This window comes from Aythya fuligula, chromosome 15 (genome assembly GCF_009819795.1).
Source record: "Aythya fuligula isolate bAytFul2 chromosome 15, bAytFul2.pri, whole genome shotgun sequence".
Taxonomy (NCBI): domain Eukaryota; kingdom Metazoa; phylum Chordata; class Aves; order Anseriformes; family Anatidae; genus Aythya; species Aythya fuligula.
Genome location: NC_045573.1, coordinates 12,393,667 through 12,417,923, shown reverse-complemented (window position 1 = coordinate 12,417,923; position 24,257 = coordinate 12,393,667). Strand labels below are relative to the sequence as shown.

The following is a 24,257-nucleotide window of genomic DNA, read 5'->3' as shown; positions in this document are numbered from 1 at the left end:
GGTCCTCGGTCTCCTGGTGTCACCACTCCCCGGACCCTGCTCACCGGGCACTGCAGGTGTGCTGCGGGCTGCAGGGATGCCCCCTGGACAGGAGCTGCTGGTGGATAGCACTGTGTCGGGGTGCTGGCACTGGGTCGTGTTCTCATCGCAGTCTGCCCGGGGAGGAGAGGGTTTGGGGTGAGAGGCGTATCCCCCGGCTGCAGCGCGGTGCAGCAGTGCTTGCAGCACACCGGGTGGCACAGTGCATCCACTGCAGTGACAGCCACGTCCCTGCTGCCCACGGGAACCTGCCTTTGGGCATGGTCTTGGGCATGGTTTAAGAATCACCTTTTGGGAAGGGGCCCCACGCCCACCTCTGCTCCCACAGCACTCGCCCACATTCGCTTTTGGAGCAGGGGGTTCCCCGTACCCTGGGCACCCCAGGGACAGTATCCCTTGTCCTGCACTCTGCTGGGTGCCTGGCCACCGAGCACAGAGGTTGTGGCTGCTGGGGAGATGCAGGCCACGAAGGCAGCTGCTGATTTTCAGCAGCAGAAACCTCCCCTGCCAGCAGCAGCGGGGGGAGCAGAGCACAGGGCTGGCTGTGCCGGGGAGGTTTCAGGGGTGCCATCGCCTTCCCTGCTCCCTCCAGCCAGCTCGGAGCTGGGCACTGGGCACTGGCAGCCGGGCAGGGCAGTGAGTAGGATCCCCCGTTAGCAGTTTGGCATGATGCAGACCCCCAGGCCCTGCAGTGCTGTGCTGAGGGGTGCAGGGGCTGGGTTTTGGGGGGATGAGGGGTGTCTTCCCGTGGCCGTGCCATGGTGAGGGCAGTTCCTGTGGGGCAGAGGCAGCAAGAGTGACCTCTTGCTGGTGGGAAAGCTGTGGATGCGTGGTGGTGTGATTTGGAGGGCTACTGGCTCGTAAACCTCTCGGGGTCAGAGGTAAGAGAGACGCCTGATGCTGCAGGGTCACAGGAAGGCAAAGAGGTGTAGGGTTGTGGCCTCGGCCAGCTGTGACAGCGTCGCGGGGCTAATTCCCATCTCCATGGTCCTGCTGTCGGAGTCGATCTGCTTCAGCTCAGGGGCATCACCTTGTGCATTCAGGGCCGTGCATGAAAGCCTGATAGCCACAGGCAGGTGTGAACATCCCCGCCCTGCCTGAGACCCAGGAGGTGTTCCTACAGGAAAGGTCTGGAAACTGGTGTTGTCCTCCTCATTCTGGTGCTGTAAATACGGCACCACGAGCTAACCACCTCCCCAGGTGCTCCGTGGGTTGGCACAGGGTGGGAATGGGCACAAGTCGAGGGGCCTGGGTGTCAGGCACATCCCCAGCCCCCTGCACCGGGTTGCGATTCACTCTGTGTGCTCTCGTCCCAGGGAGGAGCCGCTCCCCTGGCCCCGGGAGGATGGAGGTCCTGCAGCTCCTGCGCCTGCTCCTCACCACCAGCATGCTGCGCCTCTCCCAGGCGGTGAATCCGTTCGTGGCCCAGCAGACCCCCCCGGACCCCTGCTACGACGAGAGCGGAGCTCCTCGCCGCTGCATCCCCGAGTTCGTCAACGCAGCCTTCGGGAAGGAGGTGCACGCCTCTAGCACCTGCGGGAAGCCCCCGACGCGGCACTGCAACGCCTCCGACCCCCGCAAAGCCCACCCGCCCGCCTACCTGACCGACCTCAACACCGCCTCCAACATGACGTGCTGGCGCTCGGAGACCCTGCACCACTCGCCCCACAACGTCACCCTCACCCTCTCCCTCGGCAAGAAGTTCGAGGTGGTCTACGTCAGCCTCCAGTTCTGCTCGCCCCGGCCCGAGTCCACCGCTATCTTCAAGTCCATGGACTACGGCAAGACGTGGGTGCCCTACCAGTACTACTCCTCCCAGTGCCGCAAGATCTACGGCAAGCCCAGCAAAGCCACCGTCACCAAGCAGAACGAGCAGGAGGCCCTCTGCACCGACGGCCTCACCGACCTCTACCCGCTCACCGGGGGGCTCATCGCCTTCAGCACCCTGGACGGGCGGCCCTCCGCCCAGGACTTCGACAGCAGCCCCGTGCTGCAGGACTGGGTGACGGCCACCGACATCAGGGTGGTTTTCAGCCGCCCCCACCAATTCCGGGAGCTGGGGGGGCGCGAGGCTGGCGAGGAGGAGGGGGGCACCGGCGCGGCCCCCTACTACTACGCGGTGGGCGAGCTGCAGGTCGGCGGGCGCTGCAAGTGCAACGGGCACGCCTCGCGCTGCGTCAAGGACAAGGAGCAGAAGCTGGTGTGCGACTGCAAGCACAACACGGAGGGGCCCGAGTGTGACCGCTGCAAGCCCTTCCACTACGACCGGCCCTGGCAGCGGGCCAGCGCCCGTGAGGCCAACGAGTGTCTGGGTAAGTGACCCCCACCATCGCCATCGCCGCCGCGCTGCGCCCCCCTTCCCCGGGGCTGGGACCCCTGAGCACCCAAGGGATGTGGTCGTGGGGCTGAGCATGAGTGCCTGGCACGGGTTTGAGCCTCTGCTTCCTCTGCTCTGCTGCTTGGCTACCTGCTCCCAAACCCTCCAAAGGCACCACGGTGGTTTTTTGGCACACTGGCACACACGGGGACCGTGCAGTGTGCTGAGATGTGTCAGCAAGGGGTGTCTGCCTTGGGCAGCGAGCTGCTCGTCCCCAGGGGAAGCACGGAGGTCACCTGCATTGGGCTGGGAGCAGGCAGCAGCTGGGTTTCTCCACCCAGCAGGGGTTAAGGAAATGTCTGAGCTACCCCATTTCAGCCTGTTAGCCCTCTTGCTCGGTCTGGCACGGTGCAGTGCGCAGTGGTTTTAGCTCATCTCGCCTTAAAAAGGTTTATGTGAGTCAAAGGCACTTGTAATCTACGGAAACTTTTCAGAAGTATTGAACCCACATTGTTTTCCTGCCCCACTCTCGAATCTTGTTCTATAGGATTTCTGTGGAGGCTTTTGCCTTTTGTCCTGATCTGTGCAGGGTGAGGGATGCCAGAGCCCTGCAAAGCTCTGGGAGAGGGGGAACAACCTCTCGCTCTGCCTGGACCAGAGCCCAGGTCCCAGGGGGTGGCAGGAGGATGGAGACAAGGGAAGCCATACCATCAATCAGCCCCTGAAAGGCTCACTGGATGTGCCAGAGGTCAGAGGGACTTGTTAGTATTTGTGATCGATGTCTTGTTGAGATCCCAGCTGTCGGCTTAAATATATCTGTGTTGCAGAGGATTTCTTCTGAGAATGGCTAAAAAGGCAGTCGATGCAAATGAAGTGTCCGAGCTGATGCTTTAAAAACACCTCGTGCCCTGTGGGAATGTGTCAGCTCCGGCGCTTCCCCGTTTGTCTCAGAAAGACGAGTTTTGGAGCAAAAATTGGAAACCGCCTCTGCTCCGCACCCTGCCCCCAGTGCCTGTAGGTGTGGCTGGGGATGGCTCAGGTGGGGGCCAAAAGCAGGACCCCAGCCCCGACCCCAATGTCCGGAGCTGTGGGATCCTGGGGCACATCGTTGGCACCGTGTCCTCTGTTTGAGTGATGCAGCCAAGCAGAGGAGGCTCTGCCAGCTCCAGGGGGGTTAAACTGGAGCAGACCCCGGCCTCAGACCTGGGGGAAGGATCTGGGGCTGGGGGAGTGCTAGAGAAGCTCCCAGCATCCTTGGCCAGGGCAGGGGGTCCCGTGTGAGGCCTTGCTCCTGCACATCCCGGCTGCAGCCCTCCCCGCCCCCAGCCAGGTCACCGTTTTGGCAGATGGGGCTGAAAAGATAATCGAAGGAGAGAAAAGAAAGGCAGGGAGGAGGTGGGGGCGCAGAGCGGTCCCTTCAAGACACCCTGACAAGCCCCACACACAAAGGCCCGTAGCCAAGCTGCGTGTGAAAGTGTTTTTTCCTGTTGATTCGATCCCCTTCTTTCTCCCTTTCCCCTCTCGGGCTTTGTGCCCTCTCTGAAGGGACCTGAAAGAGCTTCTCCATCACACGCCTCCGAAGGGCTTAGCGGCTGAAAGCTGGATTAGCTCCCCGAGCCTTCCCCTCTGTGCCTTTCAACAATGACATCTCCCCAGCCAGCACGAACAGACGCAGCAATTAGCACCAATTAAAAGGAGAGGCCGCCCGGGAAGTTCCCTTTGCTCGGCCCAGACCGCGGGGTTTCTGACTCCGTCCCGCGCCCCAGCCCCGCGGTGCCGAAGGTTGCGCCTGGCCGAGGAGGGGATGAGGAGGACGAGGAGGAGGAGGAGGAGGAAGAGGAGGAGGAGGAAGGTGCGCCTGGAGCCTGGCAGCCCCAAGCCAGCAGAGGGGCAGGGATGGAGGGCTGTGTGCCCGGGAGCCTCTGGTTGCTCTGGGCTGGGGACGAGCAGCCGTCCTGCTCCACACTGCGGTGCCGGGATGGCCACGCACGCCTCTGGGGCTGGGGACAAAAAAAAGAACCCCTCCCTGCTTTCCTGGGAGTTTGCACAGAGGCTGACGTAGCCCCTGGTTTTGGAGGATGATGGGGGCCTAGGCAGGTGGCTGCTTGTTTTGGGGAAGCCCGCGGGGTTCCCGTGGGTTGTGCTTTCCTTATTTCGTGGGAATTTCTGCTGGTGGCTGGCGCGGGGAAGTGCGGAGGAGGAGCGGTCCTCGCAGCCTGAGATCTGGGCAGTGCCCCACGGGGGGACTGTGGTGTTGGTGGGGAGGGGGGTGCCACCGTGCCGCATGGTTGCAGGGGGGAATGGCACCTTGAAAAACGGATTTGGGGATGTCACAGCCAGGCTGATTGTGGCAGCTTGGCCAAAGCGCGAGGCACCAGCCCCGTGCCGCAGGGTGCACGGCCCCGTGGGCTGTCCGCAGAGCTGTGCCATCGTCCCCTGGGCATGATCCACCTCTCCTGGTGCCTGGCGTGGAATAATTCTGCAAAAGGGGCAGGCGGCAGCAGGGGCACTGGCATCCAGAGCCCCCCCCAGGTGATGCATTCGAGTTACTCTGGTAGAGCTGCGCCACCTCCCCCCATTCCTGGTCCCCGCTGCCACCAGGAGCCCAGTCCCCTGGTCAGGAGGCTGTCCCCAAGGCAGGGGGGAGCCGATTAGTGCAAGGCAGCCACTGGAAGTAATTGATCCACTCGCTGGTAATGCTGGAGCTCTTGTTCCCATTGTCAGTGCCGCGGCACAAAGGGGAAACCTTGCTCCACGAGCAGGATCCACCCCACGGAGCACAGGGACAATGCTCGGGGCTCGCTTTGATCCGGGGCTCCGTGGGAAGGGGCTGCCCAGGCCTGGGAGCACCTCGCTCCTTTTGCTTCTGGCCAGGCAGCAGTGTGGCTGGGGGATGAGGGCATCAGTCCGGGATGTCCGTGCCCCAAAAATGCCAGTCTCCAAAGTGGTGGTGGAATTTGCAGGCTCCCTGATGCTTCACCCATTTCCTCTGCCCCCTTCCTGGGTATATTTCCTTTCTTGCTTTTATCTCAGTGCTCCCGATGCGAAATCCCCTAATAAATCCCCTTTTTAAGGGGATCCTGGCCTGGGCTGTTTCTCACTGGTGCCACAAGCAGGGACGAGGTGTCCGGCTGTGGTGCAGGGGATCAGCACTCGTGTACCCTGCTCCTTGGACGGGGTGGCTCAGCCTCATCCCCTCCCTGCTCTGGGATTCCTCCTCTCCTCCTGTTTCCTGGCAGCCCAGCCACAAGCCCCCGATCCCCCTCCCCGAGCCCTTTCCCCCGCTGCTTCTCCCAGCCCCAGCCCTATCCCCAGCCCTGTCCCCAGCCCCATGGGGTGGGCTCTTCCCTGCCTGCATGTGGGCAGTGGGAGTGCAGAGGGGCTCCCCTGGCCCCGATCCCCGTCCCGGGGGCGAGGTGCAGCCTTGCCTCCCGGCTGGGCGCCCCTCCAGCCAAAGCAGGGGCGTAGCTCGAATCCGCTGCGGGTTGGCAGCGGCGGCCGGTCTAGGGTTTCGCTGAGCCAGCTCCGTGAACTAATTATTCCCAGGGAGCTCGTGGGGGCGGCCGGCCCCCTCCTGCCCCCCAGCACCAGCACCCACCACGCGCCTGCTGCCCGTGCTGTGCCCCCCGGCCCTGTTCCCAGCCCCGCGCCCCCCACCCCGGGCTCCGCTCTCGGCTCCCGCTGGGGAGAGGAGGAGGTGGAGGGGAGGCTGGGGCCCGGGCAGAGGTTCAAAACCATCAAAAGGAGGACAGGAGGCTGCTCTATTGCAAGGTGTTGGCGTTTAATTAGTCTATTATTGCAAATTATTAGATCTTGTGATTGTTTAATTGATCATATGATTGTTTAATTGGGCATACTGTACAAGGGCGGAAGCGAACTACCACGTAATTAGCCCCAAACTGTGCAATTAAAATCTTATTAATACCCCAAACAGCAGGGAACATTCAAGCCTTTAATTAGTGATTAACAGGAGACAGACAGAGCTTGCGACCGAGTCAGCGCTGAGGAACAGCACAAGTTTTTAGCCGAGTATGGGGGGCACCCGTCTGCTCCGACCGGTGCTGGGTGCTCTGTGCTGTGCCCCCCTCCCCATCCTGGCATGGCCAAGCCCAGCCAAATCTCCATACTGAGCCCCCCCAATAACCCCTGCCACCCCTGTGCCCTCAGGGCAGCTCCTGGTGGCCCCCCTTGCCAAGTGGTGGCCCTGGGGCTGGTGGGGACATGCCAGCAGGGCGGCCGGGCAGCAAGCCAGCCCCTGGCTGTGCCAGCCACGACACAGAAAGGCCGGGCCAGTTACTCCATCACCAATTAAACGGGCAGAGAGGGACCCGTGACGAGAGAGTGGCGAATCATTTACCCGACCTTCCTCCTCTGCCACCCCTCACATCCTCTCCGCTTCCCCGGAGGGTGCGGGGAGCTGGCGGGGGCACAGCCCTTACCCTGCGTGGTGGGGAGCAGAGCTGCCACCCGACTGCGCTTCCTTCCTGGAGTGCAGCAAGGCAAGAACGAGGCCCCTTCGCCCCCAGAACTGCTCCTCTGCACACCACGTCCCTGGTGCAGCCACATCCCTGGTGCAGCCGCATCCCTGGCGCAGCCGCATCCCCACCATGCCAGCAGCACCCCCACCACCCAGCTTCTTTCTGCTTTCTTCAGCATCCAGCCACGTGTGAGAACTTGCTTCACAAAGTCTCCGTTTCCCACCAGCACTGGGGAAAAAAGCGACCTCAAAAGGCACAAACCCCAAAAGGCACCTTCCGCCTTGCCCAAGCATCGCTTTTGTGCCTGCCGTGTGATTTTTACACTCATCTCGTAACTCGGGGGAGCCGAGGTTTGAGTGTGCAGGGCTGTGCCGAGGCCGGGAGCAGGCTTTTGCCCAACTCCTTTAAGCCTCCAAGAGGGCTCCCAGGCTGGGGTTTGCTGCACGGTCTCCGGCCGGGCGAGCGGGGTGGGGGGCGAGGCGGCCGGCGGCCGTTTGATCTGCACGGGCTGAAGCTCTCAGCGTGCTCCCGGCGGTGTGGTGGGCAGGCGGCCCCGGGGGGGGTGAGCGGGGGAAACTTCACACAAACGACAAGCAGGCCCAGCAGTTAAATCTGGGCTGACATGTTAATGAATTTCACAGTACGCCTGGAAAAACTCTCACCCAGCCTCAATTTACCAGCGCGGGGAGGGGGCTGGGGGCGGGCGCCACGTTTCGCTGAAGGAAATCTTGTTCCCATTATCTTTTTGTGAGAGTGTTAAACAGGAACTGGCACTGCTTTTCCTTTTTATCTCACACACGTGGAATCGGGCGGGGGGGTGGGGGGGGGTTCTTCATGGTTCCTGTGGCTAATGAAAGAAATAACGTGTGTGTGTGTGTGTGTGTGTGTGTGTGTGTGTTCACATCAGCGCGCTCGTGGGGGCGGGGGGGAGGCACGTGCAAGCATCTGGGCATGCATGTTTGTGCGTGTGCAAATGTGCAAATGTGCACGTGTGAGCATGCAAACTCATGCACATGCTCGTGCTGCAAGCGTGGATGTGTGCACACGTGAGAGAACGTGCCCACATTTGCGTGTGCGCACACGTGCACGTGAGCGTGTGTGCGCCTGTGCTCGTGCACACCTGTATGCGCGTGCCCGTGCGTGTCACTGTGTGGGATCCTGTGTGTGTTTTTGTGTGTGCACGCAGGGCAGAGCCCTAACAAAACGCAGCCTGGGGGCTCTGCTGCTGGTGCTGGGGCTGGCACCCGGCACTGCTCCATGCTGGGCTGCAGCAGTGCGGCACGAGGAGGGTGGTCTGGTGGCTGGGCTCGGGCTGCTGGGGAGGGGCTGGCCCCAAACAGGGACAGAAAGAGGGGCCAGCGGGGCTGCAGGTGCCCAGCTGGTGCTGCTGGCCACCCTCTTTCCTGTGGCAGCCCTCCCTCCGTCCCACCTTCAGCCAGGTCTCCCCCGTGTGCCATCCCTACACGTGCCCCATCTCCGCGCTGACCTCCCAGCCCCGGCCCCATGGGGCTCTGGATGCTGCACATCTGGACGGCACATTGGGGCCGGCTGTGCCGAGCCCTGCCTGCCCTGCTCCCCACCTCTGCGGCCCAGCAGGGGACCAGCGGGGGCCCGCAGCCCAACTGGTGGGCTGCAACGTTTTGGTCAGCCCCGCTGCCCCCTCCTCGCCAGGGATTTGGGCGCTGTTGGCTCCTCCTGCCTGGCAGCACCTCTGCCTCACCCTCCCCTTCCCTTGCAGCCTGCAACTGCAACCTGCACGCGCGGCGCTGCCGCTTCAACATGGAGCTGTACAAGCTGTCGGGGAGGAAGAGCGGAGGGGTCTGCCTCAACTGCCGGCACAACACCGCGGGGCGCCACTGCCACTACTGCAAGGAGGGCTTCTACCGCGACCTCAGCAAGTCCATCACGGACCGCAAGGCCTGCAAAGGTGAGCCAGGACCTCTCCGCCTCCCCCAGGGCACCGGGGAGGGAATGGGTGTGAGCCGAGCATCTCTGCAGGCTCCCAGAACCGCAAGGGATGGGGAGGATGGCCTGCAGGAGCAGGCAGCTCGGAGGAGCCCCCAGTGCCATGGGGGTCTGGCCTCTTGGCCCTGTGGTGACTGCAGGCACAGCCACCGGTGGTCGGTGTTGGAGAGATGCTGAACTGGGCAGTTGCTGGAGGAGGCGTGCTGGGATTTGCTGGGATTTGGTCTCTGACTCCAAGACTCCCAGCGTAGTAGATATGTGTGGATGCCTTCAGGCTGTTTCACTAAAGGATTTGCAGTGTTTCCTCACCTTCGGATGGTCGGGGTGATGCTGGTGGTGATTTCCAGCTCCCTGCTGCTCTGCACCGATGGGCAGGGCAGCTTGTCCCAGAGCCAGCCCGGAGCCAGAGAGATGCAGCCTGGCCTCACAGATCCTGGCCAGTGCCAAACCCAAACCTCTCCTCTCCCATCTGGCCTGCCTTATCTCTCTGTCCATCCTCTTTCCTCTGCGGAGCCTCCAAACAATGGTTTCACCAGAGACCGTAAGATGACAAAACACCTTGACCGTCCCCCCGGCCCGCTGGCACGCAGGCTGACACGCTGGCCTCGCCAGCAGGCTCTGCCACGGCTTCTGTGAGGCCAGGAACTAACCCCTGATCCCTTTTTTTTTCCAGCTGAGATTGCAAGTATCTCCCGGAAGGGAGTGCAGCTTCCCCTCTGGCACCAGCACCGTGCCGTGCAGATAGCAGTGGAAGCTGCCTCCCTGCGTGTGCTGGGGACAGGGAGGGTGTCACGGGGACGGGGCCTTCCCGGGTTTATGAAGCACCCTCAGAGCAGGCGAGCACTGTCTATGTGTGTTTATGTAGGGCCTACATGGCTGCTGGAGCTGGTGTTGGGCAGCAACCTTGTGGAAGTGAAGAATTTGGTTCCCAGGGCTCCCCTAAAGTGGCAGCCAGGTCCCAAAGCCACGCCAGGTTCCAGCATCCTCCAGGGAACAGTGGGAGAGAGGAAGAGGAGGAGACAGGGCAAGCTGCACACCCCGAGGCTCTGTGCCACCCCAACACAGGTTGCGCCCTGCTCCTGGGGAGCACTGGGCATGCTGGGGACAGCCCCCAATTTTCTCGCTGCCAGCAGTGTCCCATTATTCCAGAAATTCAGCTCCCTTGCAGAAAAGTCGTGGCACTCACCGAAGCCGTGACTCTGAGCGGCTGCAGGACAAGACGGATGGCAGCAGGTCCAGCTCCTGCTTCAGCACCATCACCCTTTCCCTCGGGATTTCCCCCCTGCCAGTGCTGCGCTCAGCACCCCCTGTCCCTGGGGGTGCCCCCCACATCCCCAGGCGAGCGATCTCTGTGCGCAGGAGCAGCCAGGCAGGCGGCAAGCCTGTCAGCCTGTGGTTTCGTGGAAAAGCCCTGAGTCATTTCCTCCGGAGGGGCAGAGAGGGGGCTGCCTGAACCAGAGCCGCGGCGAAGCCCCCCCTCAGCCCGGCACACGTGCGCACTCCTCGCAGCCGGGCTGTGGATGGGGCTGCTTTTGCTCCTGCTCAATACCGGTCCCTGCAGCCCCTGTGGCAGCAAGAGGAGCTTTGGGCACCCAGCATGGGGAAACCAGGATTTCAGCATGGGGCTGCTCAAGTACCGGGGCTTTGGGGCAGGCATAGTTCACCCTGACAGTCACCAGGGCACCAGGGTGGCGGTGCTGCCTCTGCCACACCTCACTGAGCATCCTTTGTGGGCTGGAATGGTCCTCCCCACCAAAGGAAGGGTTTTGGCCTCCCTGGTGTCCGTCTCCTTCCAGTTTTCTACCATAATTGCCTGATAAAATCCCAAGTAAAGTGGAAGCCTTGCAGGCTTTTCCCTCACTGTTGGGGCTGGGGTCCCCAGCACCACCCTCTCCTGTGCACTGAGCTCCCGTTTTCTGTTCCAGCCAGGGAAGAGAGCACTTACAGAAAAAAAAAAAAAAAAGAAAAAAGAAAAAAAAATAGTTAAAGAAGCAGGATTTGGCTAGATGCTGGAGACAGGAAGGCAGCTGAGCACGGCCCAGCCTTGGTGTGCGGGTGTGAGAGCTGGGTGCAGGTTTGTGGAGCGCTTCCCCCCGGTCTGCCCATAGCCTCCCATAGAGGCTGTCCCGTGCCAGGGCTGCAGGGGAATGCCCCACTCCTCCTGCGGTGCTTGGAGCTGGGGGAAGTGCCCTCCAGCCAGGGGGATGCAGGAGTACACAGGTGCACAAGGACTCCGAGTGCCCGACCACTTTATGGCCGCAGTAACCAAGCCGCAGGAGGAGGTTGATGCATTTCTTCCCCTGGCTGAGGCCTGGGAATTGCCGTGTCCAGCCAGCAAGCAAAGCTTTGCAGAGGACTGGGGGGGCTGCGGCAGGGCCCCCCTTGCAGAGAAAACCCCTCCCGTGGGTCCTGTGCCAAGCCAGAGGCAGGCTTCTGCCAGCCGAGGCCGTGCGTGCTGCTTCCTGAGGGCTGGCAGGGCTCGCGAGTGGTTTTGAAATGCTGCAGAGGCTCAGCCCAGCCAGATGAACATGTGCACAAAGCCTGTCCCCTGCTACGGGGCATATGTTGAGGAGGATCTTGCAGTAGAGCAGTGCCCTGGCTCCGTAGAGCCAGCTCCTGGCTCTACCCCAAGGATCCAAGTTAATAATAAAATCCTTCATGCTTCTGTTCCTCCGACTGTCCCTCCCCTGCAAGGCAGAGAACATTTTCCCCCTTTCTTCGTGCTAATGCAGGAGTGGATTGGTGTGGGTCAGGAGCTCCTTGGCACAGATCCTGTATCCTCCGGGGTCTGCCAGCCCCGCGCAGTGGAGCTGCGACAGGATGGTTTGGGCTCATTTTTGCCAAAGATGCGTTGTGTACCTGCAGCTCAAGGTAGCCATCCTTCTGCGAAGGAAAGGGAGAGAAGGAAAAACAAGGAGATCAGATCTGGAAAGCACACACAGAGCTGGAGGCTGTGAGGAGGCTGTTCCTTGCAGCCCAGAGCTTTGAGCAAAGGTCTCCACATGCACTGCCGTGCTGGTCCAGGGCAGCAGCTGAGCAACCCAGCGAAAGAAAACATTGGAATGAAGCTCAGCTCATATTCAGGTCTTGAAATGCTAGCCCAGGGACCAGTAACCATTATAATAGATTTCAACAAACCCAAACGGTTTTGTTAAATAACTGTCCAAACCGTTTGTCTCTGCTAGGATGCAACGTCTGCCCAGGTTTTGAAGATGGGCACAAAAACATTCAGCTTTCAGATTTCACACCCCTGCACCCCCCGCAGCACACAAGTGGAGCTCTTGGCCTCTGGCCAGCAAGCTGGGGGTGAGCAGGGGCGAGCATCGCTCCGGCCACCAGCCGCCAGCAGCCAGCCTCACTGCTGGGTGCCGCGACGCAGAAAAGCTGGGAGGATGGAAAACGCAGAACCTGCAGGATTAATCCAGCGGTGGTAATTGAAAAGTCAAATAAAGAATGGCTGTGCATTAATCCCCGTAATTTAAACAAAGCTGTAAAATGTGAGCTTTCTCCAATGAAAACCGGTGAAGCAGCAGCAGCTAAGCCTTAAGAAGCAAAAATACCCACAATATTAGGTGCAAGACATGCTTTCTGGCAAATAGAGCTCAATGACTTAAGCCCCAGGCTAGTGACTCCCTCCGCCATTCAATACCATGGGCTGCATCCTGGCACCCAGCACGGTCCATGCGTGGGCAGCAGGCACAAAGCCAGCAGCACTGGATGGGGACGGGGCTGCCCCATAGCTGGAAGCAGCAGTCAGCCCTCATGGGACCCCGGGAAGTGGTGGGGTGGGGGCACAGCAAGGGCCAGAGCCTGGGCTTGTCCGGCAAAACTCATCTCCCAAAGGAATCTTCTGGGACAGAGCCGTCTCCTGTGGTCATGGGATGCACGAAGCTGGCTTGATTGCTGATCCAGGTAAAAGGCCAAGTCATCGGAAGCCTCCTCACAGCACGAGGAGGATCCCACTAGATGAATTGGATCCTGATTGAGCTGAGATTTATGGATGTACTTAAACTTTACACCGGGAATACACTGCCGAAGCCGGGGAGATTATCCACAACGTGTGAAGCTAAGCACTTACATAAATCCTTGCTGGACACATGCCTTGAGCCGTAAATTTTCTAGGGCACGGACCGTCTCTCTCTGTGTGCACGGCAGAACCGTACTGCCTGCAGCAGAGCCCACGCTCACCTGGCAGCCACGGCCCTTCTCGGGCAGCAGGGCTGTGCCAGGTGCTGGTGAGAGAAGCCGGCGCCCCACGCCCAGCCTCGTTGACAGATATTCAAGCCTTTGCTGGCTGAAGAGAGACAAAGTGGTGGCCGTTCTCCAGGAGCAGCCACACCTGCCAGCTCGTCAAGGGCACCTGCGTCCTCCGAGACCCCGCAGAGCCAGCACGGAGGAACCTGCAGGCTGTGTGCGAGCAAGGGAGAGCCGCCAAGCACCACAGCCTGGCCCCAGCACTTTGCTGCTGGCTTTGCATCTCACCCCGCGGGGCTGGAGCAGGCTGACAAGGTGTCTGCCCCAGAGCTGGACAAGCCCGCGGCACCCGTGGAGGTGCTGGTGGCTCCGGCTGCCCCGGCAGGAGCCCAGGCTGTGGCTGAAGAAAGGCCCTGTGTTCCCCACGCCACGCCGAGGCCCTCTCGCTCGCTGCCATTTGTTATCACAGCTGAGCCCCCAAAATATCCTTGTCAGAAACACGTCCGTTTCCAGCCCCAGCCAGGATCTGATAAGAAGTGCGGCATCTGGTCCCCATTAGAGGCCGCTTGCTCTGGTTTCTCACCGTGCAGGAGAAGCCCGGGGAGCCGTGCCACGGTGCTGTGACCGGCCCCATCTGGTGAAAATTAGGGAAACGATAACATCGAGGGGCTGCAGGGGCAGGCGGGGGGGAGATGTTTTTGTTTTGCTTTGGAATCACGTTCAACTCTTACACTGATGGAGGCCAAGATAACCTCCTCCAGCTCATAGCCAGGCCCAGCCCTGGGCTGGCAGATGGGAGTTCCTCTCCCGACTGAGTGTTGTCTTCTCCTTCCCACATCGCTCCTCGTGGGCAAGCCCTGGTGGGTCTGTCATCCAGTTTATGAGCCTGTGGTGTGACAATGAGCCACCTCAGATCCATCCTGAGGGTGGAAAATGAGCTTCCACCCGGGTCAGGTGTGGCTTGTCCCCTGGAGAGGCTGTGGTGGAAAGTCGTAGGGACAGCGTCCTCCAGCAAACAGTTTGGGCTCCTCCAGAAGACAGGGCAGGTGTTGGGGCTCACGAACTTGGTAAGCATTGAGAAGACCCACTTCAGACCATCCTGGCACCAAAACAAGGCCCAAGGCTCTGCAGAACCTCCAAGCTGCTTCAGCTCCATGGGGGAGCAGCTCGGAGGGCCTCACCCCCATGTGCTCTCCCCACAGCTCAGCCCTGCACCACTGTCCATGGGGGCTGGAGGCCAAGCTGGGGACCCCTTGCCCTCCTTCTACTGCCTCCCCCGTGCTGCCTCTGTTCCCTGCCCACCCTGCTCAGCAGAGGCAGGGAGGCTGCTTGGGCCCCGGTGGCTGCCCAAGGGGACCACGGCTGAGCCCTGGGCTTGTGCCACTCATTGCCTCCCATGTAACCAAAGCCTCTCCTCCTTCTTTCCACCCAGCCTGCGACTGCCACCCAGTCGGTGCTGCCGGCAAGACCTGCAACCAGACAACGGGGCAGTGCCCATGCAAGGACGGCGTGACCGGCCTCACCTGCAACCGCTGCGCCAAGGGCTTCCAGCAGAGCCGCTCACCCGTGGCCCCCTGCATCAGTGAGTCCCCCGTCGGGCTGGGGTGCCGGCCGAGGCAGGGTGGCTGGATCCATCCCATGGGGTTTGTGCTTTCCACCTGCACACACGGCTGGGCATGGTCAGGTCCTGAATGTGCTGAAGCCACCGTAAAAGCACTTCAAAAAGCACTTCAGTGGATCTGCTTCTACCCCAAAGGGCAGAGGAACGGTGTCCCTCCCTGCAGCACCCACTAGCACTGTTGGAGGTGGCAGCAGGGGTTAAACTATCCGTCCCCTCCACAGCAGCATTTCAAGGCTCTTGGGGTTGCAGTGTCAGTGTCTCAACTTGTCCCAATTTATTAAGCTTGGTTTGGGTATCTCCAGGGTTTTTTTATGGCCTGTGATATTCAGGCCAGGCTCACCCAATCTGTTGTTTCTCTTAGCGAGCTCCCTGGAGGTGACCCACCAAATCCCCTCTGCACCATGTTTGTGGGTGGCTTTTGCCTGCATTTCGTCCCCAGAGCCCTCCCTGGATCCAGACAGACCCAAAGTCCCTCGGCAAAGTGGCCAGGGCTGGAAGGCCCCATGCAGGGCAGGTCCCACCCAGGGGCACTGACAAGAGGGGCTGCCCTGGTCTGGGCTGGGAGGGGGCAGCTGCCCTGGGTTAGTCCCCCAGGGCTGGGGACCCCTTTCTTTAAGACATCTTCCCCTTTTCTTTTCCAGAGATCCCTGCCATCAACCCAACCTCCCTGGTCACCAGCACAGAGGCGCCTGCGGGTAAGTGCTCTGCACCCCCTGGCCCCAGCCCTTCCCAGGGACATCCCCCTCTGCCCCCTTTCCTCCCTCCAGACACCCAGCAAGAGTGCCAAGACAGCTCTCCAAACCCACTGTGCCAGCCACCAGCTTGCCTTTAGTGAAAAAATTGGAGATCCTGTGGTTTTCTAGAAAGGGACCAGCTGACCTGCCAGGGCTTTCTCAGGGAAGGGGTTTCTGTGTCCCTTCTGGGAAGGGAAAGGGCTACGAAGATGACCAGGGGACTGGAGCAGCTGTCGCATGAGGACAGGCTGAGAGCTGGGCCTGTTTAGCCCAGGAAAGAGAAGACTGAGGGGGGACCTCATCAGTGTGTATAAATATCTGAGGGCAGGGTGTTGAGAGGATGCCCGTGGAGTGGCCGTGGGCTGGCTCAGGAGCCCCATGCCAGGCACGGGCTGCCGATCTCCCCAGGGACGTGGTGACATGGGACATGCTCTGTCGAGGCACGGAGAAGCTGTCCAGGTCTGAGCTGGAATAATGGGGTTTTCTCCCCTTCCCCATTACGCCCTGCACAGCCCAGCCATCCCCCCCATCACCCTGGCATATCTGCTCCTCGGGTGGTGAGCAGCAGGGTTGGCACCACCCAGGCTGTGCCTGGCTCCTGCAGGGACCAGGAGGTGCACCCAGGACCTTTGGGGTCTCCTCAGCACTCAGCCCCCACAGAAAGGCCAGGGGCTGGGCACAGGCATTTCTCTTTCCTTTCCTCTGGTTTTGGCATGGAGGCTGGAGGGAAGTGAAGTCAAGGCTGTTCTCTGGCTTCTTTTGCTTTTTGGCCATGGTGATCCTGACTGGGAGCTGGGAACACTGGAGAAGGGGCTTTGGAAAAAGGAAATTGGAGGGGATTTGGACAGTTTTATTGCAAGCAGAGAGTGACAATTAGAGCAGAGTTAATCAAGGTGACTCCCCTCCAGTGCTGTATAAGTAGGAATATTCTTAGAATTGTCTCTGATATTTCCAGCTGCATAAAAATAAATGCCACTTGAGAGTGACCCTGGTATTTACTTTGTTTTAGCAGAGCAGCTCTGCATTAAACAGCCTGTAGGTTTATCTGTGGCTCTGTTGTTTTAAGATTTCTACCTTCTAGCTCAAATATCCTTAATGCAAAGGAGCTCGCTTAGCCCCCAGCCTTCTCCAGGGACCCACCCTGGGTCCTGCAGGACCTGCTCAGGGGGATCAGACCCAGACAGGGGCTGGCCAGAGCAATGCACCCAACACCCCGCACCCTGCCTGCTGCCCGCACCCCCCTTCTCTGCCCCCCCGGGAGCCCCGGAGCCCTCTCCCCTCCCGTGCTCAGCAGCAGGTGTGCCAGGCTGCAGCCGCCCGCAGGAACAGGGGGGCATTGTTCGGGGCTGCTGCTGCTCAGGTGCTTCCCCCCCACCGGCTGCTGGCCCCGCTCGCATCTGGGCTTTGCGCTGGCGTCGTCGTCCCATCCCCTGCATCGCATTCCCCGGGCCCTCGCAGCCGCTGAGGTCCGGCTTTGATCCCTGCCCAAGCGCAGACTTGCTCAGCAGCAAAATGTCCCGCGTCCATTTCTTGTAATTTTTTATTGTTATTATTCTAAAATATTTTCCACTTAGAGAAAAAAATAAAAAAATAAAAATCTCGTTCCCCGTTAGCAGAATTAACAAAACTAGTGGAGCGCAAAACAGGTCTTTAAAGGAATTCAAAGTCAGCAGTAAAAGATTTGTAGCCGTAACACCTAATTAAGTTACATCTCTCTTAAAACAAAATATTCCTTCTTTTTTCAAGGCGAGGCGAAGTAAACCAGATGTGCAAACCTACCACCTCTCCTGCGCTCCCCCCTGCGCAGGCGTGGGACGGGATGGGGTGTGGGTCACATTGCTGGTTGGGGCTGGGGCTGTCCCAGGGCTGCAGCGGTACCTCAATGGGGAATTGGTACATCCTAGGGCTGCAGCAGCATCTCAAGGGGTGTGGGAACATGTTCATGGCCTCTGCTACCCCTGGTCCCTCCGTATGCCCTGGGCATGGCAGAGAGATGGGCAGGAGGGCGGCTGGGAGGGGAGGTCTGGCTGCTTAGGCTGCTTAGGGCAGCTTTTGGGGTTAAACTGGATCTCTTTGCATCCTTTTAGCACGCGTAACACCACATAGGGGAGGGCTGTAGGGGAGATGGGAAGGTGAGGGATGCTCTGGGACAAGGGAGGTGCTCGTGAAAGCAGCGTCTCCACTAACTGCAATAGCAGGGGAACCTCGGGTAGCAGCTTCTCCGGGCAGTTTTGCCATCGTGGAGAGCATGCAGTGGGAAGAGCAGCAGCCCATGCCCTGGTAGTGGGTATCCCCATGGGGAGTGGGAGGATGGGGCTCACCAAGGTCCATGGTCTTGTCCTGGTGAGGGGTGTGGGGCTGAGACCCTACCCGGCACCCCTGGCATGGTCATTTCTGTCCCCTGCACCCAGCCCATGTGTGGTAAGGGAATCCTGTGTGCAGAGGCAAGGAAGGGGAGCAAATGCCTTGAGTTACTTGGTCTTCTCTTTTTTTTTTTTCCCAACATAAATTGAGCAGAAATTGGTTTTATCTTTGAGAAATATTCCCCAGCCTAAAGCTGAGGTTAAATGTCCCCAAAAAATCCCAAATCGTTAATTTCACATACCGTCTCGGGCTCTTCAGAATCACAGTTTTATGATGTTAATCATGCGCGGGAGCCCAGGGCAGTTATTGTTTTTCCTCTTTCATTCCTCTCCTTTGTTCCTGCGCACAGAGCCAGGGGAGGGCTAGGGGGGGGGGGCTGGCAGGTTGGCCAAGGCTGTCCCGCAGCTCATCACCCCCCAGAGCCCCATCACCCCCTCCACATCTCCATCACCAACCCCCCGAGCTCGGCTCAGGACCGATCCAGCACCCGTCCTGCTGCTGGGTGCTGCCAGCTCCGGTTCCTGCCACCCTCCTCTGCCCAGGAGCTGCGGACCCGAGGCAGGGCCGTGGCCGGGGCCGGCCCCAGTGGGGTTTCCGTGCCCCGCAGCCGCCTGCTTTCGCCGCCTGGCCCTGCATTGTGTGGCGCTGGCTGGCTGCTGCCGTGGCTCCGCTCCCAGCCCCGTCTCCAGCAGCAGGGGGGACGGCGAGCCCATATGGTCCTGCGTGTCCTTGCGAAAACGCAGCTTGGCTCGGGCAGCTCTAGCCAGATTTGCAAGGAGCTGAAAGCGGCCCCCAGCGGGGTTTTCTCTTCAGAGGCACCTCAAAGCGTGGCCCCTCTCTGAAGATGCTGCGTGCGGCCGGCCGCGGCGTGCCGTGCCCCCGGGGTCTGTCCCCACAGCCACCCATGGCCCCAGCTCTGTCCCTGCGCTGGGCTCGCGGGCAGGGATGTGGCCACGACTCCGGGCACTCTGTCGAGCTGCAAGAAGAATGCTGCTATTAATCACTCCTGCTGCTCCTCCTTCCTTTTCTTTTTTTTCTTTTTTTTTCTTTTTTTTTATGTCCCCCTCTTTTCCCTTGGAGCCTTTCTGATTTCTTTTTTTTAAAAAAAAAAAAAACTCTCCAATCCACAAAACATCTTTTCTGCCCCCCCCAGATGACTTTACAGCTCGGGGCATTAAAAAGTCATGCTGGTACTGAAAGGCTCAGCTCTAGAGGGCAGGTGGTCCCGGCAATTCTCTGCACCCATGGTGCTGGGGATTGGGGTAACCTGCTGGGACGGGGACAGGGATGGGGATGGGGACAGGGACAGGGTGGCGGTGCCAGCCCAGCAGCGGGGCTATGCAGCAGGGGTGATGTGGTGACATGCTTGGCAGTGGAGTTTGAGCCAAAAAGTAAGGCTGAGCCCCCCCTCTGCCAGGAATCAGCTCCGTGCTGAGCCCCTTCTATCGCTGACAAATTTGGAGCAGGCGGCACAAAGTCCCCAGTGAAAGAGAGCCGGGCAGAAAGGGGAGCAGCAGAGCTCGGGACGAGTTTGTGCTCCTGGGCTTCTTTCTTCCCTCTTCCCCCTTCCTGCCCTTGGCACCGGGTGCTGCTGTTTCCCCCCCTGTCCCCCGCCTCCATCCCGAGCCATCGCTGTGGCAACCTGCAGACAAAGAGAGCTCAGAGGCTGCCCGCTCGTCCCGGGGCTGGGGCCGGCTCTGCCAAGCCGGACAGAGAACCTGGGAGAGAAAGGAAGAAAGATGGGCTTAGAAAAACATGCCATTTGGAAAGAGACAAATTGAGATGTTCAAAGGAAGATGGCAGGGGCGAAGAAAGGAGGAGAACTGGGCTGCTTCGGGGGATTGTTGGATCAAAGCCTTTGGGGAGAAGGAGAGAGGCATTCCTGGCCTGCCCTCCCTCTGCTTGAGATGCAAATCTGGGGCCTTTAGAAATGCACAGAAAAAAAAAAAAAAAAAAAGAAAAAGCCTCCATGAGGACATGAGCCTCTCCTGGAGCCTGGGGAGCAGCAGGAAGGGATGCTGCGGGGAGGGAGGGATGCTCTCTGCTCCTGTGGAGGACAGGAGGACAGCGTGGTGACCTTCCCTGCTGTGCCCGGTCAGTCCGAGGGCATCCTGCACTGACCTTGCCTGCTGGCTCCCCCTGTCCCCAAATCCTTCTGGGGGCTTTGGGGTCCCACAAAGAGTGGGTCTCAGGGGGGCTGCCCATGGGGGCTTCAGCGGGGCCCTCCCCAGTCCGTGTGAGCTGTGGGGCTGCAGTGAGCTCAGGGAACCCCCCGCTGTTAGCAGAGTCCTGGGGCTGGCTCACAGTCTTGGGGAACCCCCACAGCCCCTTCCTCATGGTGGGACAGGACCCCATGCGTGGTGCTGCCCTGCACACCCTCACTCTTAATCCCTCTGCTTCTCCTCTGCAGACTGCGACTCCTACTGCAAACCAGCCAAAGGCAACTACAAGATTAACATGAAGAAGTACTGCAAGAAGGACTACGGTAAGGGCCCCCTCCTGCTCCCCAGCTCCATCAGGGGCTTGCAGCCTTCCCCTCGCCCCAGGCGGCGCATCCCTGTCACCCTGCCTCTCCCTCTGTCCCCTCAGTGGTCCAAGTGAACATCTTGGAGATGGAGACGGTGGCCAACTGGGCCAAGTTCACCATCAACATCCTCTCCGTCTACAAGTGCCGCGACGAGCGGGTCAAGCGCGGCGACAACTTCCTCTGGATCCACCTGAAGGACCTGTCCTGCAAGTGCCCCAAGATCCAGATCAGCAAGAAGTACCTGGTGATGGGGATCAGCGAAAACTCCACCGACCGGCCGGGACTGATGGCCGACAAGAACAGCCTGGTCATCCAGTGGCGGGACGCCTGGACCCGCCGCCTTCGGAAACTGCAGCGGCGGGAGAAGAAAGGGAAGTGCGTGAAGCCCTGAGGGCTCGCTGCCCGCCCCGTGCCCCAGCCCCAGCCCCAGCCCTGCCGGGCTGCGCTCAGAGACGCTGTACATATATATAGTGTGAACGGACTCTTCTGTCTATAGTGTATATTTTGGCAACGGTCCCCTTTGGGTGTGCGTGTGCACGCGTGGGTGTGTGTGTGTGGGTCTTCTTCTCTAAGAGTGTATTAAAAGTAATGCAGTAATGACAAACCTTTAATGAGGAGCAAAGCGGAGGGGGGTCACACAGGTGCCTGTTGCCTGCAGGAGCTTGAAGAGGTTGGTTCCTCGCTCCAGGCATGCTGTTCCTCGCCCTCCTGTCCTTTTTTTGCCTTGAAAAGAATCTTCTGACAGGTGTTGCTGTCTGAACTCGTGGCTCTCCTTCCTCCGGTGCCCAGGGCCTGCCTCTTCCTTGCTCGCTGGAAACGCTCTGCTGCCAGCTCTCCGTGCCCCTTTCCTTGCGCAGGAGCACTGGGAGGCCAGACTGCTCCATCATCCCAGTGCACATATGGACTGAACGGGTGGAGACCGCCCCACACCACAGAGGCCAGCCCCAGGAGCTCCACCGGGAGGACCTTTCTCAAGGTCTGATTCTCCAGGACCTCAGGTTTACACGGACCGATGCTACCACCCGGGGCAGGACCGACGCAAAGCTGCAGTGCCCTGGGGCAAGCCAGCCCTGTCGGAGGGTTGGTGGCAAAAGTCCCACAAAGCCGAGCTCACCGGGGAGCAGGGCACAGACATTGCCTCTCCTGGTGGCCCAAAATGAACGACCTGGAGACGCTCAGCTTCTCCTCCCTTGCCCATCACCTGCCCTGCCAGCAGGACCCAGGGCAGAGAGGACAGGCTGCCCAGAGCCAGCATCTGTACCGAGCACCACCCAGGTCTGTGGACACACATCCTCAGCCGGTACCAACCGGGCTAATTCCACCCATTTCTGTTGAGCTGACGCCAAGAGACTGCCAACCTCGGTGTGCATCCTCGAGGGCCTGACTGTGTGTGGAAGCAAGGCTGTGGCCAGGGCTGGCGGAGGAGGTGTGCGAGGCAGAGCAGCAGGAAGAGAGAAGAGCTTTTGCTGTCCGACCTCAATAAGCTGTTATTCCTTCTTCATACTGTATTAGTCTCCAGTTCAAACAGACATCAGTTTCTTCCCATGTCGAGGTTGTAGTGGTCTTGGCATAATAAACATGCGTGGAAATAATAGTCGCTCTGACAGTAGAGACTGATTTCACTGCAGACCTTGCCTTGCTTGTTTAGGATCACTGAATGGCTCAGCCCACACTGCAATATTCCAATGTGTTAGGAGGATGTTTCACACTTCTGAGACTTACCATATGTTGAGCAAACTCCCCGTCCCAGGGATGAGTCCCATGGAGCCTGCAGCAGATGAGACAGGCATAGGCCAGAGGTAATCAAGACAGGGGAGTTTGGGGAGTAAGGATGTAGGCACTTGCTGAAGCTGCTGGAGATGTTAACAGTGGCTTTTCAGAGATGCTCAGGACCAGCTTTCCCCCCAGCAGGGCCATCTTTCAGGTTCCCTGGATGTTGGGGTGGTCTCACAGGGCACAACCACAACTGGGACAGCAGAGAGGCAGAGGGTGTGTGGGACCACCTGGGCTTGCGTGGTCCGGCCCTGTGCCATGCTCCTGGCACAGAGCCTCCTTCCCTGCTCTGGATGAGCCGAGGGGACCCTCCTGTCCCTGGTACCACTTGTTCTGGTTGTCATACGCCATCAGTCTCTGCCACAAGATGTCCCTTGAACTCCATGGGCCACCCAGCCCTCCTCTTCCTCACAGTACTGCTTGTGCCAAGGAGCCCTGGAAGCAGAGCTGCTGCCCTGGCTGGTGCACCCTGCGGTCCTAGCTCAGGAGCCAGCACAGGGGCACCCCTGGTTGTGCTTTGTGGGACTCCTGTCGGGGTCACCCATACAGCCCCAGACAGGGCTCAGCATCACCCTAGGGTGCTCTGGGGACTGCTTGGGTCCTCTCTTCCATGGCCATGCATCCTCCAAGCCCACACAGCCCTCAGGAGAGGCATGAAGTGCTCGTGCTCCCCAAAACCCACTCTGCACATCCAGCAGGGCAGGAGGCTCCGGGGCTTCCCTTGGCACCTGAATCCTCTTCCCACGGAGTCAGTTCTCAAAGCAAAGTGAGGATTTTGCTCTGGTGGCTGCAGTTTGGGATTTATCCTCCCAACCAGCTCTTCCCTCCATTCATCCACCGCATCCAGTGGTGACCAAATGGGACATCTGCCAGGGTAGCTCGTGTGTGTCCTGCTGGGCTCTGCACCATGCATCCCAAAACCACTTCAGTGCTGCCAGTAGTACCGGCTGTGGCTGGAGGTATCCCCAGGTCAGGATCCAGTGGGTGCTTGGGGAGCAGCAGCACTGCTCAGGGCTGCTTTGAGGTGTGCGTGTAAACCCTCACATGGCCACGCACTTTTTTGTCCCCCATTTCCACCTGGTTCATAATTTAAGCCAGTGAATGGATGGGGCAGACCCAAGAGGCTGATGGGGTCCTGCCAAGACCCCCGCGCAGGTTTGGGGGGCTCTGCTGGCCTTTTGGGGCTGCTGAGATGTGTGGTGTGGTAACCACCTGGGGCCCCTATGAAACCCGTGTGTAATATGTACAAAGAAAAGCCAGAAAATGCGATGGTCGATAGCATAACATACACAAGACTCGTATGTTTGTTTTTCATTATTTTACTGTAGTGATTTAAATAACACCAGTCTAATAAGCACCAACCACCTAATTCTGTGCCTTCTCAGTAGGAGCTGCGGAGCCAAGGGGTTTGTGGTGTTGCTGTGCCCCTAACCCAGCCCTGCAGGTCGGGGCTGTGCTGACCCCCAGGTTCCTCAAGAGCTGCCCGAGCCTCGTCCCTGCTTCACATGCCCCTGGAGTGGGCACACCGCAGGGCACCAAGGCCCCATGGCTCCTGGCTCCATGTGCACAAGTGGCCCCAAAAAGCTCCCCCACGTCACCAGGACTGGGTCACCGGAGGGGACAGCGGCCCCCACCAGTGCGTTCCTGCTCTCTGAGCTCACCGGGCAGGGAGGGGGCTCTCCCCAAGCCCCCCACCCACCCACCCGCCTCCAATCCTCCGGCAGCTCGAGCATCTGGAATTACCCCAAACCCGAAGGGCTTTGCATCTCCGGGGGTGAAGCAGCTGGGAAAACTCTTTGCATGTTGCTCCGTCTTCCTCTCCTTTACTCCAAGAGCCATAATTGAGGAAAGCGGGAACACTAATGATATCGCTCGCTGTTTATTTTATTTAGGTATTGTTTTTATATAATCGTTAATGGTTTATGTAATTATTTCATTGCTGTTCGTGATGTTAATATTTAAACCAAGCCACAGTTAAAACAAAGAACAATCGAGCCAAATTTCCAGTAGGATTAACTGCTTTTTTTTTGAGGGGGGTGGGGGAGATAAAGGGTAATTAGCAGTCAAGCGAGGCGCTGCCTCCCCAGCCGTGCTGCCACGAGGGCAGGCTGGCTCACACCAGCTGCATCGGTGCAGGACGGGGCTGGGGTGGCTCCGTCTGGGGCAGAAAAAGGAGGTGGTTTGGGCCAGGGGATTGGGGTGGCAGTGGGGGAAACCGTGCTGGACAGAGCCAGCAGACACCTGC

At 59.7% G+C, this 24,257-nt stretch overlaps 1 protein-coding gene across 1 annotated transcript; it reads left to right on the top strand.

The window, feature by feature from the left end:
- The first annotated feature begins 1,267 nt into the window (after positions 1–1,267).
- NTN3 (netrin 3) lies at positions 1,268–20,648 on the top strand. The gene is made up of 6 exons (XM_032197780.1): positions 1,268–2,351; positions 8,573–8,761; positions 14,426–14,575; positions 15,256–15,309; positions 20,123–20,197; positions 20,302–20,648. The coding sequence occupies exons 1-6, from the start codon at positions 1,268–1,270 to the stop codon at positions 20,628–20,630; spliced, it is 1,881 nt and encodes a 626-aa protein (XP_032053671.1). The 3' UTR covers positions 20,631–20,648.
- Positions 20,649–24,257: the final 3,609 nt, after the last annotated feature.

What these genes read in the sequence shown, in the direction of transcription:
- NTN3 (XM_032197780.1), top strand. Translation starts at nt 1,268, where the DNA reads ATGGGCACAAGTCGAGGGGCCTGGGTGTCAGGCACATCCCCAGCCCCC. An exon ending in TGAGGCCAACGAGTGTCTGG is followed by an intron (nt 2,352 to 8,572) that starts GTAAGTGACCCC and finishes CTTCCCTTGCAG; the next exon opens with CCTGCAACTGCAACCTGCAC. An exon ending in ACCCGTGGCCCCCTGCATCA is followed by an intron (nt 14,576 to 15,255) that starts GTGAGTCCCCCG and finishes TTTCTTTTCCAG; the next exon opens with AGATCCCTGCCATCAACCCA.